The sequence below is a fragment of the Rhinoderma darwinii genome, chromosome 12 (genome assembly GCF_050947455.1).
Source record: "Rhinoderma darwinii isolate aRhiDar2 chromosome 12, aRhiDar2.hap1, whole genome shotgun sequence".
In the NCBI taxonomy this organism is placed as follows: Eukaryota; Metazoa; Chordata; class Amphibia; order Anura; family Rhinodermatidae; genus Rhinoderma; species Rhinoderma darwinii.
The window spans coordinates 83913436-83926078 of NC_134698.1; the positions used below are offsets into that span (position 1 = coordinate 83913436).

At 46.8% G+C, this 12643-nt stretch overlaps 1 protein-coding gene across 2 annotated transcripts in view; it reads left to right on the forward strand.

Moving 5' to 3' along the window:
• FLRT2 (fibronectin leucine rich transmembrane protein 2) overlaps positions 1-12407 on the forward strand; it is a 52402-nt gene extending 39995 nt beyond the window's left edge. For both annotated transcript variants that reach the window (XM_075844403.1, XM_075844402.1), the window contains exon 2: positions 9820-12407. In XM_075844403.1, the coding sequence (XP_075700518.1) occupies positions 10159-12156 (1998 nt within the window). In that variant the 5' untranslated portion in view covers positions 9820-10158 and the 3' untranslated portion in view covers positions 12157-12407. The remainder of the gene's footprint in view (positions 1-9819) is intronic.
• Positions 12408-12643: the final 236 nt, after the last annotated feature.

The window sequence follows — 12643 nt, forward strand, 5'->3', positions numbered from 1 at the left end:
TTGTCCCATCGCTGCAGAGGAAGAATTATTATAAGATATTAGGACATATGAGGCTGATAGACGGGGCCCCCACTGTACGCTGGAGCCAAGGGCCACATCCAGAGCTGTCCGGTCCTCAATATCAGTAGGTGCCGTGTAATTCATCACTTTCCCTGTAAACATGCTGCACTGATAACGAGCGGTGACATGACAGCGGCGGCTCTGGGGCCCCCAACAACAGGACGAGGTCGACTGGTCCCGGGGGTCCCAACAATCTAAACAGGGGCAGTCCAGGGCGGCAGGTGGGATGGTGCCCCGTGCGGAGCCTTCTATCACTGACCCCCTTATAGTGTACGGAATAATATAGTCATTATGTGCACATATAACACTGCCAAATCAATAACCTGGGGAATGGAGCCCGGTGCAGATGTCCTTCCAGAGGTTCGGGACCCCCTAATAGTGTGGAATCAGGGGCCAAACTTCAGGTGCCAGACTATCCGGGCCAGTAATGACGAGTCGCACACCCCTAAAGCTGCCCCTGGAGCGGACGTATGTATCTGACCCCGTAATGTAAAAGAGAGTTGTGGCAAAGAGAAGTTCTCCATAGAGATTAATGTAATGGCGCCATCTACAGATCACAATAGTATAAAAAATGTCACAGCAATTTTGTATACATCAGTTATAAATGGAAGGTTTGTTAGATGCAGCAGAGATGATTTGGTTATATGCAGCTGAGCTGGGTTTGTAAGATGCAACACAAGTCAGTTGGTTATATGCAGTACAGCTAGGATTGTGAAATCTATCAGTTTTAGGTTGGTTACATGCTGTAGGGCAGCTTTTGTCACATGCAGCAGAGTTGAGTTGGTCATATGCAGTAGAGCTGGTATTGTCAGATGTAATAGTGTTGGGTCGGAGTTGGGTTTTTCAAATGCAGAATATTTGAGTTGGCCGTATCAGCAGAGCTGATCTTCTCAGAGGTGGATAGATTCAGTATGTCAAGTGTAGCAGTAATGGGTTTGTCATATGCATCAGGTCTGATTATGTCGGCTGAGTTAAACTTTTGTCAGATTTCCCCCAATACAAACATGGCTGGCAATGTTCTCTGTTCCTGTGCCGCAGGGGCGTGGCCCGGTCATTACAATATTGTTACATATGTATCAGAGTAATCTGGCGCCGTCCTTCTCCCGACTGGGACTTTTCATCCTTCTTTTTACTCACACTTTTCATCCTTCTCCTGACTCGGACTTTTCATCCTTCTCCTGACTCGGACTTTTCATCCTTCTCCTGACTCGGACTTTTCATCCTTCTCCTGACTCGGACTTTTCATCCTTCTCCTGACTCGGACTTTTCATCCTTCTCCTGACTCGGACTTTTCATCCTTCTCCTGACTGGGACTTTTCATCCTTCTCCTGACTCTGACTTTTCATCCTTCTCCTGACTCTGACTTTTCATCCTTCTCCCGACTGGGACTTTTCATCCTTCTCCCGACTGGGACTTTTCATCCTTCTCCCGACTCGGACTTTTCATCCTTCTCCCGACTGGGACTTTTCATCCTTCTCCCGACTGGGACTTTTCATCCTTCTCCTGACTGGGACTTTTCATCCTTCTCCTGACTGGGACTTTTCATCCTCCTCCTGACTCGGACTTTTCATCCTTCTCCCGACTCGGACTTTTCATCCTTCTCCCGACTCGGACTTTTCATCCTTCTCCCGACTCGGACTTTTCATCCTTCTCCCGACTCGGACTTTTCATCCTTCTCCCGACTGGGACTTTTCATCCTTCTCCCGACTGGGACTTTTCATCCTTCTCCCGACTCGGACTTTTCATCCTTCTCCCGACTCGGACTTTTCATCCTTCTCCTGACTCGGACTTTTCATCCTTCTCCTGACTCGGACTTTTCATCCTTCTCCTGACTCGGACTTTTCATCCTCTGACTGTGAAGATGACTCCATTCCCATTCTCTGACATTCTCCTTGCCTGTGACTGCAGGCATTCTGCGGCCCCCGTTGTTGCTTTCAGTTGTCAGCTGTTTTATCTTCACAGGAATATATTGGGACGTGTGAAGCGTCTTGTGAGCGTCAGATCTGCGCCTTCTGGAGCTCGGAGTTGTTTTGCGCCTGTTCTGGGTGACACTGGAAATCTGGGTTATTCGTGCTCCCCGCCGGCATTCTCTGAATTCTCTGAATTATTTATTTGTGCAGCTTTTGCTGCGAGTGTCTGTCAACGGCATGGACTGGACGCCAGGAGCTGCAGACTATCGCTTCCACATGACTTGCAGGACGTTGCATACATGGGGCATTTGTTGTGTAGAATTCCAGAGGTGACGAGCAAGAGCCCCCAAACAATGCCCCTCACTAAACTGTGTCCAACCTCTGCCAGGCCTAGTTCACACAGAGTTTTTTGGTGGTGATTTTGATGCCAAAACCGCGTCAGAATCAGCGCAAAAAAAACGTCCCAATCTCCGTTTACAGTTCCGTTTATTTTGAAGCGTTTCTTGACGTGTTTTTTTTTACCAAAAATCGATCACTGTTTTTGCATTTGATTAATAAGAAAAAGGATCAGAAAAAACTTCTTGAAAAAATGCCTCAAAAAACGTGTAAAAAGAAGCGGCATAAAATCATGAAGGAATTATGCAGCAGATTCTTTCTGTGTGACAAAAACGTCCATGTGAACTAGACCCAAGGAGAACTGAATGCAGAAACTGAAGACCTTCCATGTAACGTCTGATATCTGCACTGGAGACGTCTCCTGATGTCACTCTGCAAAATGTTCAATATCAACGTTTCTTGGTTATATCTGTTTCTGGGAAAGCTGAGTGATTGACCAATATCAACCCCATCACAGCATCTGACTTACTTTCTATGGATCCTTGTGCGGATGGATGGATAGATATGAGATAGATAGATAGATAGATAGATAGATAGATAGATAGATAGATATGAGATAGATATGAGATAGATAGATAGATAGATAGATAGATAGATAGATAGATAGATAGATAGATAGATAGATACTGTATTGCTAATGTTTGGAATGATGTGGAGTTTTTAAACTTTTACCTTAATCCTCTGAATCCAATAATTTTCCTTTTTTTTCCCCCTCCCCACAATTTTTTGTTAAAATGGTTACAAAAAATCCTTTCTAAACCTAAAATTGAGGATAATTCAATTTACATCCGGGATCCACATCCTATAGTTACTGATGACGATGATGATGATGATGATGATGATGATTATGTGATTATCCCCCTGAGATCATCTCCACCATTTCTTATCTAGATAGATCTATCTGTACCTGCAGCGTCACCGCAGTCAGAATCATAAACCCCTTTAGTAGGACGAGGGCGACGTTCCAGGAGACGCTGCAGGATTTACTGACCTGCGTAACTACATCAGCGGCTTTGTAAATTAACTTGTAAACGGCTCTAGATGTTGCCCTTAAAGGGCCGGTAACCTTATATCTAGATCAGCAGCGTAATAAGAGGAGCGGCTGATATCAGTCACATATATGATGTAATGTCTCTGGAGGATATAATAGTGCTGGAGTGATATAAGAGGAGCGGCTGATATCAGTCACATATGATGTAATGTCTCTGGAGGATATAATAGTGCTGGAGTGATATAAGAGGAGCGGCTGATATCAGTCACATATGATGTAATGTCTCTGGCGGATATAATAGTACTGGAGTGTTATAAGAGGAGCGGCTGATATCAGTCACATATATGATGTAATGTCTCTGGGGGATATAATAGTACTGGAGTGATATAAGAGGAGCGGCTGATATCAGTCACATATGATGTAATGTCTCTGGAGGATATAATAGTGCTGGAGTGATATAAGAGGAGCGGCTGATATCAGTCACATATGATGTAATGTCTCTGGCGGATATAATAGTACTGGAGTGATATAAGAGGAGCGGCTGATATCAGTCACATATGATGTAATGTCTCTGGAGGATATAATAGTGCTGGAGTGATATAAGAGGAGCGGCTGATATCAGTCACATATGATGTAATGTCTCTGGCGGATATAATAGTGCTGGAGTGATATAAGAGGAGCGGCTGATATCAGTCACATATGATGTAATGTCTCTGGGGGATATAATAGTACTGGAGTGATATAAGAGGAGCGGCTGATATCAGTCACACATATGATGTAATGTCTCTGGAGGATATAATAGTGCTGGAGTGTTATAAGAGGAGCGGCTGATATCAGTCACATATATGATGTAATGTCTCTGGAGGATATAATAGTGCTGGAGTGATATAAGAGGAGCGGCTGATATCAGTCACACATATGATGTAATGTCTCTGGAGGATATAATAGTACTGGAGTGATATAAGAGGAGCTGCTGATATCAGTCACACATATGATGTAATGTCTCTGGAGGATATAATAGTACTGGAGTGTTATAAGAGGAGCGGCTGATATCAGTCACACATATGATGTAATGTCTCTGGGGGATATAATAGTACTGGAGTGATATAAGAGGAGCGGCTGATATCAGTCACACATATGATGTAATGTCTGGAGGATATAATAGTGCTGGAGTGATATAAGAGGAGCGGCTGATATCAGTCACATATGATGTAATGTCTCTGGGGGATATAATAGTACTGGAGTGATATAAGAGGAGCGGCTGATATCAGTCACATATGATGTAATGTCTCTGGAGGATATAATAGTGCTGGAGTGTTATAAGAGGAGCGGCTGATATCAGTCACACATATGATGTAATGTCTCTGGAGGATATAATAGTACTGGAGTGTTATAAGAGGAGCGGCTGATATCAGTCACATATATGATGTAATGTCTCTGGGGGATATAATAGTACTGGAGTGATATAAGAGGAGCGGCTGATATCAGTCACATATGATGTAATGTCTCTGGAGGATATAATAGTACTGGAGTGTTATAAGAGGAGCGGCTGATATCAGTCACATATATGATGTAATGTCTCTGGAGGATATAATAGTGCTGGAGTGTTATAAGAGGAGCGGCTGATATCAGTCACACATATGATGTAATGTCTCTGGAGGATATAATAGTGCTGGAGTGATATAAGAGGAGCGGCTGATATCAGTCACATATGATGTAATGTCTCTGGGGGATATAATAGTACTGGAGTGATATAAGAGGAGCGGCTGATATCAGTCACATATGATGTAATGTCTCTGGAGGATATAATAGTGCTGGAGTGTTATAAGAGGAGCGGCTGATATCAGTCACACATATGATGTAATGTCTCTGGAGGATATAATAGTACTGGAGTGTTATAAGAGGAGCGGCTGATATCAGTCACATATATGATGTAATGTCTGGAGGATATAATAGTCCTGGAGTGATATAAGAGGAGCGGCTGATATCAGTCACATATGATGTAATGTCTCTGGAGGATATAATAGTGCTGGAGTGTTATAAGAGGAGCGGCTGATATCAGTCACATATATGATGTAATGTCTCTGGAGGATATAATAGTACTGGAGTGTTATAAGAGGAGCGGCTGATATCAGTCACATATGATGTAATGTCTCTGGAGGATATAATAGTACTGGAGTGTTATAAGAGGAGCGGCTGATATCAGTCACATATGATGTAATGTCTCTGGAGGATATAATAGTACTGGAGTGTTATAAGAGGAGCGGCTGATATCAGTCACACATATGATGTAATGTCTCTGGAGGATATAATAGTGCTGGAGTGATATAAGAGGAGCGGCTGATATCGGTCACATATGATCTAATGTCTCTGGAGGATATAATAGTGCTGCAGTGTTATAAGAGGAGCGGCTGATATCAGTCACACATATGATGTAATGTCTCTGGAGGATATAATAGTGCTGGAGTGATATAAGAGGAGCGGCTGATATCAGTCACACATATGATGTAATGTCTCTGGAGGATATAATAGTACTGTAGTGCTATAAGAGGAGCGGCTGATATCAGTCACATATGATGTAATGTCTCTGGAGGATATAATAGTGCTGGAGTGATATAAGAGGAGCGGCTGATATCAGTCACATATATGATGTAATGTCTCTGGGGGATATAATAGTACTGGAGTGTTATACGAGGAGCGGCTGATATCAGTCACACATATGATGTAATGTCTCTGGAGGATATAATAGTGCTGGAGTGTTATAAGAGGAGCGGCTGATATCAGTCACACATATGATGTAATGTCTCTGGAGGATATAATAGTACTGGAGTGATATAAGAGGAGCGGCTGATATCAGTCACATATGATGTAATGTCTGGAGGATATAATAGTACTGGAGTGATATAAGAGGAGTGGCTGATATCAGTCACATATGATGTAATGTCTCTGGAGGATATAATAGTACTGGAGTGATATAAGAGGAGCGGCTGATATCAGTCACACATATGATGTAATGTCTCTGGAGGATATAATAGTGCTGGAGTGTTATAAGAAGGGCGGCTGATATCAGTCACACATATGATGTAATATCTCTGGAGGATATAATAGTGCTGGAGTGATATAAGAGGAGCGGCTGATATCAGTCACACATATGATGTAATGTCTCTGGAGGATATAATAGTACTGGAGTGATATAAGAGGAGCGGCTGATATCAGTCACACATATGATGTAATGTCTCTGGAGGATATAACAGTACTGGAGTGATATAAGAGGAGCTGCTGATATCAGTCACACATATATGATGTAATGTCTCTGGAGGATATAATAGTACTGGAGTGTTATAAGAGGAGCCTCTGATATCAGTCACATATGATGTAATGTCTCTGGAGGATATAATAGTACTGGAGTGTTATAAGAGGAGCGGCTGATATCAGTCACACATCATGTAATGTCTGGAGGATATAATAGTGCTGGAGCGTTATAAGAGGAGCGGCTGATATCAGTCAAATATATGATGTAATGTCTCTGGAGGATATAATAGTGCTGGAGTGTTATAAGAGGAGCGGCTGATATCAGTCACACATATGATGTAATGTCTCTGGAGGATATAATAGTACTGGAGTGTTATAAGAGGAGCGGCTGATATCAGTCACACATCATGTAATGTCTGGAGGATATAATAGTGCTGGAGCGTTATAAGAGGAGCGGCTGATATCAGTCACATATATGATGTAATGTCTCTGGAGGATATAATAGTACTGGAGTGTTATAAGAGGAGCGGCTGATATCAGTCACACATATGATGTAATGTCTCTGGAGGATATAATAGTACTAGAGTGATAGAAGAAGAGCGGCTGATATCAGTCACACATATGATGTAATGTCTCTGGAGGATATAATAGTACTAGAGTGATATAAGAGGAGCGGCTGATATCAGTCACACATATGATGTAATGTCTCTGGAGGATATAATAGTGCTGGAGTGATATAAGAGGAGCGGCTGATATCAGTCACACATATGATGTAATGTCTCTGGAGGATATAATAGTACTGGAGTGATATAAGAGGAGCGGCTGATATCAGTCACACATATGATGTAAGTGAGGGGGTCTCGGTGTAGTGATGTCAGTGAGGGGGTCTCGGTGTAGTGATGTCATTGTGGGGGTCTCGGTGTAGTGATGTCAGTGTGAGGGTCTCGGTGTAGTGATGTCAGTGTGGGGGTCTCGGTGTAGTGATGTCAGTGTGGGGGTCTCGGTGTAGTGATGTCAGTGTGGGGGTCTCGGTGTAGTGATGTCAGTGAGGGGGTCTCGGTGTAGTGATGTCAGTGTGAGGGTCTCGGTGTAGTGATGTCAGTGTGGGGGTCTCGGTGTAGTGATGTCAATGAGAGGGTCTTGGTGTAGTGATGTCAGTGTGGGGGTCTCGGTGTACTGATGTCAGCGAGGGTTTCTCGGTGTAGTGATGTCAGCGAGGGGGTCTCGGTGTAGTGATGTCAGCGAGGGGGGTCTTGGTGTAGTGATGTCAGCGAGGGGGTCTCGGTGTAGTGATGTCAGCGAAGGGGGCTCGGTGTAGTGATGTCAGCGAGGGGGTCTCGGTGTAGTGATGTCAGTGTGGGGGTCTCGGTGTAGTGATGTCAGTGTGGGGGTCTCGGTGTAGTGATGTCAGTATGGGGGTCTCGGTGTAGTGATGTCAGTGTGGGGGTCTCGGTGTAGTGATGTCAGTGTGGGTGTCTCGGTGTAGTGATGACAGTGAGGGGGTCTCGGTGTAGTGATGTCATTGTGGGGGTCTCGGTGTAGTGATGTCAGTGAGAGGGTCTCGGTGTAGTGATGTCAGTGTGGGGGTCTCGGTGTAGTGATGTCAGTGAGGGGTCTCGGTGTAGTGATGTCAGTGAGGGGGTCTCGGTGTAGTGATGTCAGTGTGGGTGTCTCGGTGTAGTGATGTCAGTGTGGGGGTCTCGGTGTAGTGATGTCAGTGAGGGGGTCTCGGTGTAGTGATGTCAGTGTGGGGGTCTCGGTGTAGTGATGTCAGTGAGGGGGTCTCGGTGTAGTGATGTCAGTGTGGGGGTCTCGGTGTAGTGATGTCAGTGAGAGGGTCTCGGTGTAGTGATGTCAGTGTGGGGGTCTCGGTGTAGTGATGTCAGTGTGGGGGTATCGGTGTAGTGATGTCAGTGTGGGGGTCTCGGTGTAGTGATGTCAGTGAGGGGGTCTCGGTGTAGTGATGTCAGTGAGGGGGTCTCGGTGTAGTGATGTCAGTGTGGGGGTCTCGGTGTAGTGATGTCAGTGTGGGGGTCTCGGTGTAGTGATGTCAGTGAGAGGGTCTCGGTGTAGTGATGTCAGTGTGGGGGTCTCGGTGTAGTGATGTCAGTGTGGGGGTCTCGGTGTAGTGATGTCAGTGAGAGGGTCTCAGTGTAGTGATGTCAGTGTGGGGGTCTCGGTGTAGTGATGTCAGTGAGGGGGTCTCGGTGTAGTGATGTCAGTGAGGGGGTCTCGGTGTAGTGATGTCATTGTGGGGGTCTCGGTGTAGTGATGTCAGTGTGGGGGTATCGGTGTAGTGATGTTAGTGAGGGGTCTCGGTGTAGTGATGTCAGTGTGGGGGTCTCGGTGTAGTGATGTCAGTGAGGGGGTCTCGGTGTAGTGATGTCAGTGTGGGGGTCTCGGTGTAGTGATGTCAGTGAGGGGGTCTCGGTGTAGTGATGTCAGTGTGGGGGTCTCGGTGTAGTGATGTCAGTGAGAGGGTCTCGGTGTAGTGATGTCAGTGTGGGGGTCTCGGTGTAGTGATGTCAGTGTGGGGGTATCGGTGTAGTGGTGTCAGTGAGGGGTCTCAGTGTAGTGATGTCAGTGAGGGGGTCTCGGTGTAGTGATGTCAGTGAGGGGGTCTCGGTGTAGTGATGTCATTGTGGGGGTCTTGGTGTAGTGATGTCAGTGTGGGGGTATCGGTGTAGTGATGTCAGTGTGGGGGTCTCGGTGTAGTGATGTCAGTGAGGGGGTCTCGGTGTAGTGATGTCAGTGAGGGGGTCTCGGTGTAGTGATGTCAGTGTGGGGGTCTCGGTGTAGTGATGTCAGTGAGAGGGTCTCGGTGTAGTGATGTCAGTGTGGGGGTCTCGGTGTAGTGATGTCAGTGTGGGGGTCTCGGTGTAGTGATGTCAGTGAGAGGGTCTCGGTGTAGTGATGTCAGTGTGGGGGTCTCGGTGTAGTGATGTCAGTGAGGGGGTCTCGGTGTAGTGATGTCAGTGAGGGGGTCTCGGTGTAGTGATGTCATTGTGGGGGTCTCGGTGTAGTGATGTCAGTGTGGGGGTATCGGTGTAGTGATGTTAGTGAGGGGTCTCGGTGTAGTGATGTTAGTGAGGGGTCTCGGTGTAGTGATGTCAGTGAGGGGGTCTCGGTGTAGTGATATCAGTATTGTGACGTTGTGCATTGCTTTGTATCTTATTACTTTGGGTTATTGACGTATTTTTCCTTTTTCAGGTTCGGCTGTTGGATCTTCCAAAGACACAGGACTCCCCAGTAACACGACTCGGACGTCCCGCTGCGGGAGAAGCGATGTGCCCAGATCCTGCTCAGTTTCACTAACTTTATCCTTGGGACGAAAAAGATAATTCCACAGAGATTAATGAGTAATCCGGAATCCCCATCAATGGCAGGCGGCGGCGGCATGGAGGGATCACTGCACCTTTAGCCGCGTGGAGCGCTCTTCTTGCCAGATGGCCGGACACAAGCACATTAAATGCTGAGATTTGCACTCCTCCTTCTTTGCTTTTGCACCTCTAGTTTTGGCCGGGGCCTTTTGTTTTCTCCAAACCAGAAATGGGCCTTCGGACAGTATCTTGGCCCAAGGACTGGGTGTCATTTTTGAAGTCCTGGATTGTGTTTGCACTTGGGCTTTCCATGCAGATAAGTCTCTCTAGGGCATGTCCCACTGTGTGCCGCTGCGACCGCAACTTTGTCTACTGTAACGAGCGGAGTTTGACCTCAGTGCCTCTTGGGATTCCGGAGGGTGTAACAGTGCTCTACCTCCACAATAACCAAATTAACAATGCCGGATTCCCCGCGGAACTGCACAACGTCCAGTCAGTGCACACGGTCTATCTGTACGGCAACCAACTGGACGAGTTCCCTATGAACCTCCCGAAGAATGTCAAAGTGCTTCACCTCCAAGAAAACAACATCCAGACCATTTCCAGGGTGGCTCTAGCTCAGCTTTTAAAACTGGAAGAGCTGCATTTAGACGACAACTCCATCTCCACCGTCGGAGTGGAGGACGGAGCCTTCCGGGAAGCAGTCAGCCTAAAACTGCTCTTCCTGTCCAAGAATCACCTGAGCAGCGTGCCCGTTGGACTTCCGTTCGTTTTGCAAGAGTTAAGGTTGGATGAAAACCGCATTGCTACCATTTCAGACCAGGCTTTCCAAAACCTGACTAGCGTGGAACGCTTGATCCTGGACGGCAATCTCCTGACCAACAAAAGGATTGCCAATGGCACCTTCAGCGATTTACCCAAACTTACGGAATTTTCCATGGTACGTAACTCCCTCACGAGTCCTCCCACTGATCTCCAGGGCACCTACTTGGTAAAGTTGAACCTGCAGGACAACCAAATCAACCACATCCCCGTGTCCGCTTTTGCCAAACTGCACAAGCTCGAGAGATTGGATATTTCAAACAACCAGCTCCAAGCGTTGGTCAAAGGCGTCTTTGATAACTTAACGAATCTGAAACAGTTGACGGCACGGAACAATCCGTGGTTTTGCGATTGCAGCATTCGATGGGTGACCGAGTGGCTTAAATCTCTTCCAGCTGCTATTAATGTCCGTGCTTTCATGTGTCAGGGACCGGAGCATTTCCGGGGCATGGCTGTGAGGGAGCTCAATGTCAATCTTCTCTCATGTCCGTCCACCACTCCCGGCTTAACCACTGTTACGCAACCTCCTCCAACAACAGCTCTGACCACCCTGCCCCCAACGGTCTTCATCCCTACACCCACTCAGGCACCTACAACCCCAACACCGACCCCGTCACTAGAACCCGCTACTGTGCCTGAGCCGGAAATCGTGGTCATTGAGAAAGTGACGCCACCCATCCGAGAACGACTCCAGCTCTCTATCCGTTTTATAAATGACACGAGCGTCCAGGTCAGCTGGTTGTCCTTTGTCACCGTCGTGTCCTACAAGCTGACGTGGGTCAAGATGGGGCACAGCTTGGTGGAGGGGATTGTGCACGAGCGCATCGTGAGTGGTGAGAAGCAACACTTGAGTTTATTGAACCTTGAACCCAAGTCCATGTACAGGATTTGTTTAGTCCCCTTGGATGCTTTTAATAACTACCGAGCAGGTGAAGAGACTGTGTGTGCCGAGGCCACCACCAAAGCCTCCCTGCTCAACAACGGCAGCAACAGCCCCTCCAGCCACGAGCAGACCACCACCCAGAGCTTGGGCTCGCCCTTCCTGCTGGCCGGGCTCATCGGGGGGGCAGTCATTTTTGTACTTGTTGTCCTTCTCAGCATCTTCTGTTGGCATATGCACAAAAAGGGTCGCTACACATCCCAGAAATGGAAATATAACCGCGGGCGCCGGAAAGACGATTATTGTGAGGCGGGAACAAAGAAGGACAACTCAATCCTGGAGATGACGGAAACCAGCTTCCAGATAGTCTCCTTAAACAATGACCAGCTCCTTAAAGGAGGTTTCAGACTGCAGCCCATTTACGCCCCAAATGGGGGCATCACTTACACAGACTGTCACATCCCCAATAACCTGAGGTTCTGCAACAACAGCAGCGTTCCAGATCTGGAGCACTGTCACACGTGATGGCGAGACGCTCCGGCGCTGGCCGAGTGACCAGAATGGACGGACATTGCCACATGAAGTGGAGCGCAGACACGTTGGGCGGATGCGTTTGTGCATCGGAATACTCTGTAATTTATACGGTGTACTATATAATGGAATTTAAAACAAAAAGTGCTATCTTTTCTATTTCCAGTTCATTGCAAACAGTTTTGTAACTTTTGCTTTTTAAATCTTTAACATTGCTGAAGTTCTGTACAGGGTTGTACAATAAGAACCCGTTTGCCATGATAACGAGAGGATTGTTTGTGTCTGATTTTGTTGGTCGCGGCCGCAGCGCACATTACTACTCGCGTGTCCGCGGCGGATGGGTCAGGTCACTGTAAACGCAGCACGGGGTCAGGCTCGCCCCGCAACACCCTGCAGCGCCTTCTCTCCATGTAGTGCTTGGTAACATTGTTAATACTTTCCTTATTTTATTCTGATCTTGAGTTATTCTCCATTCACATCC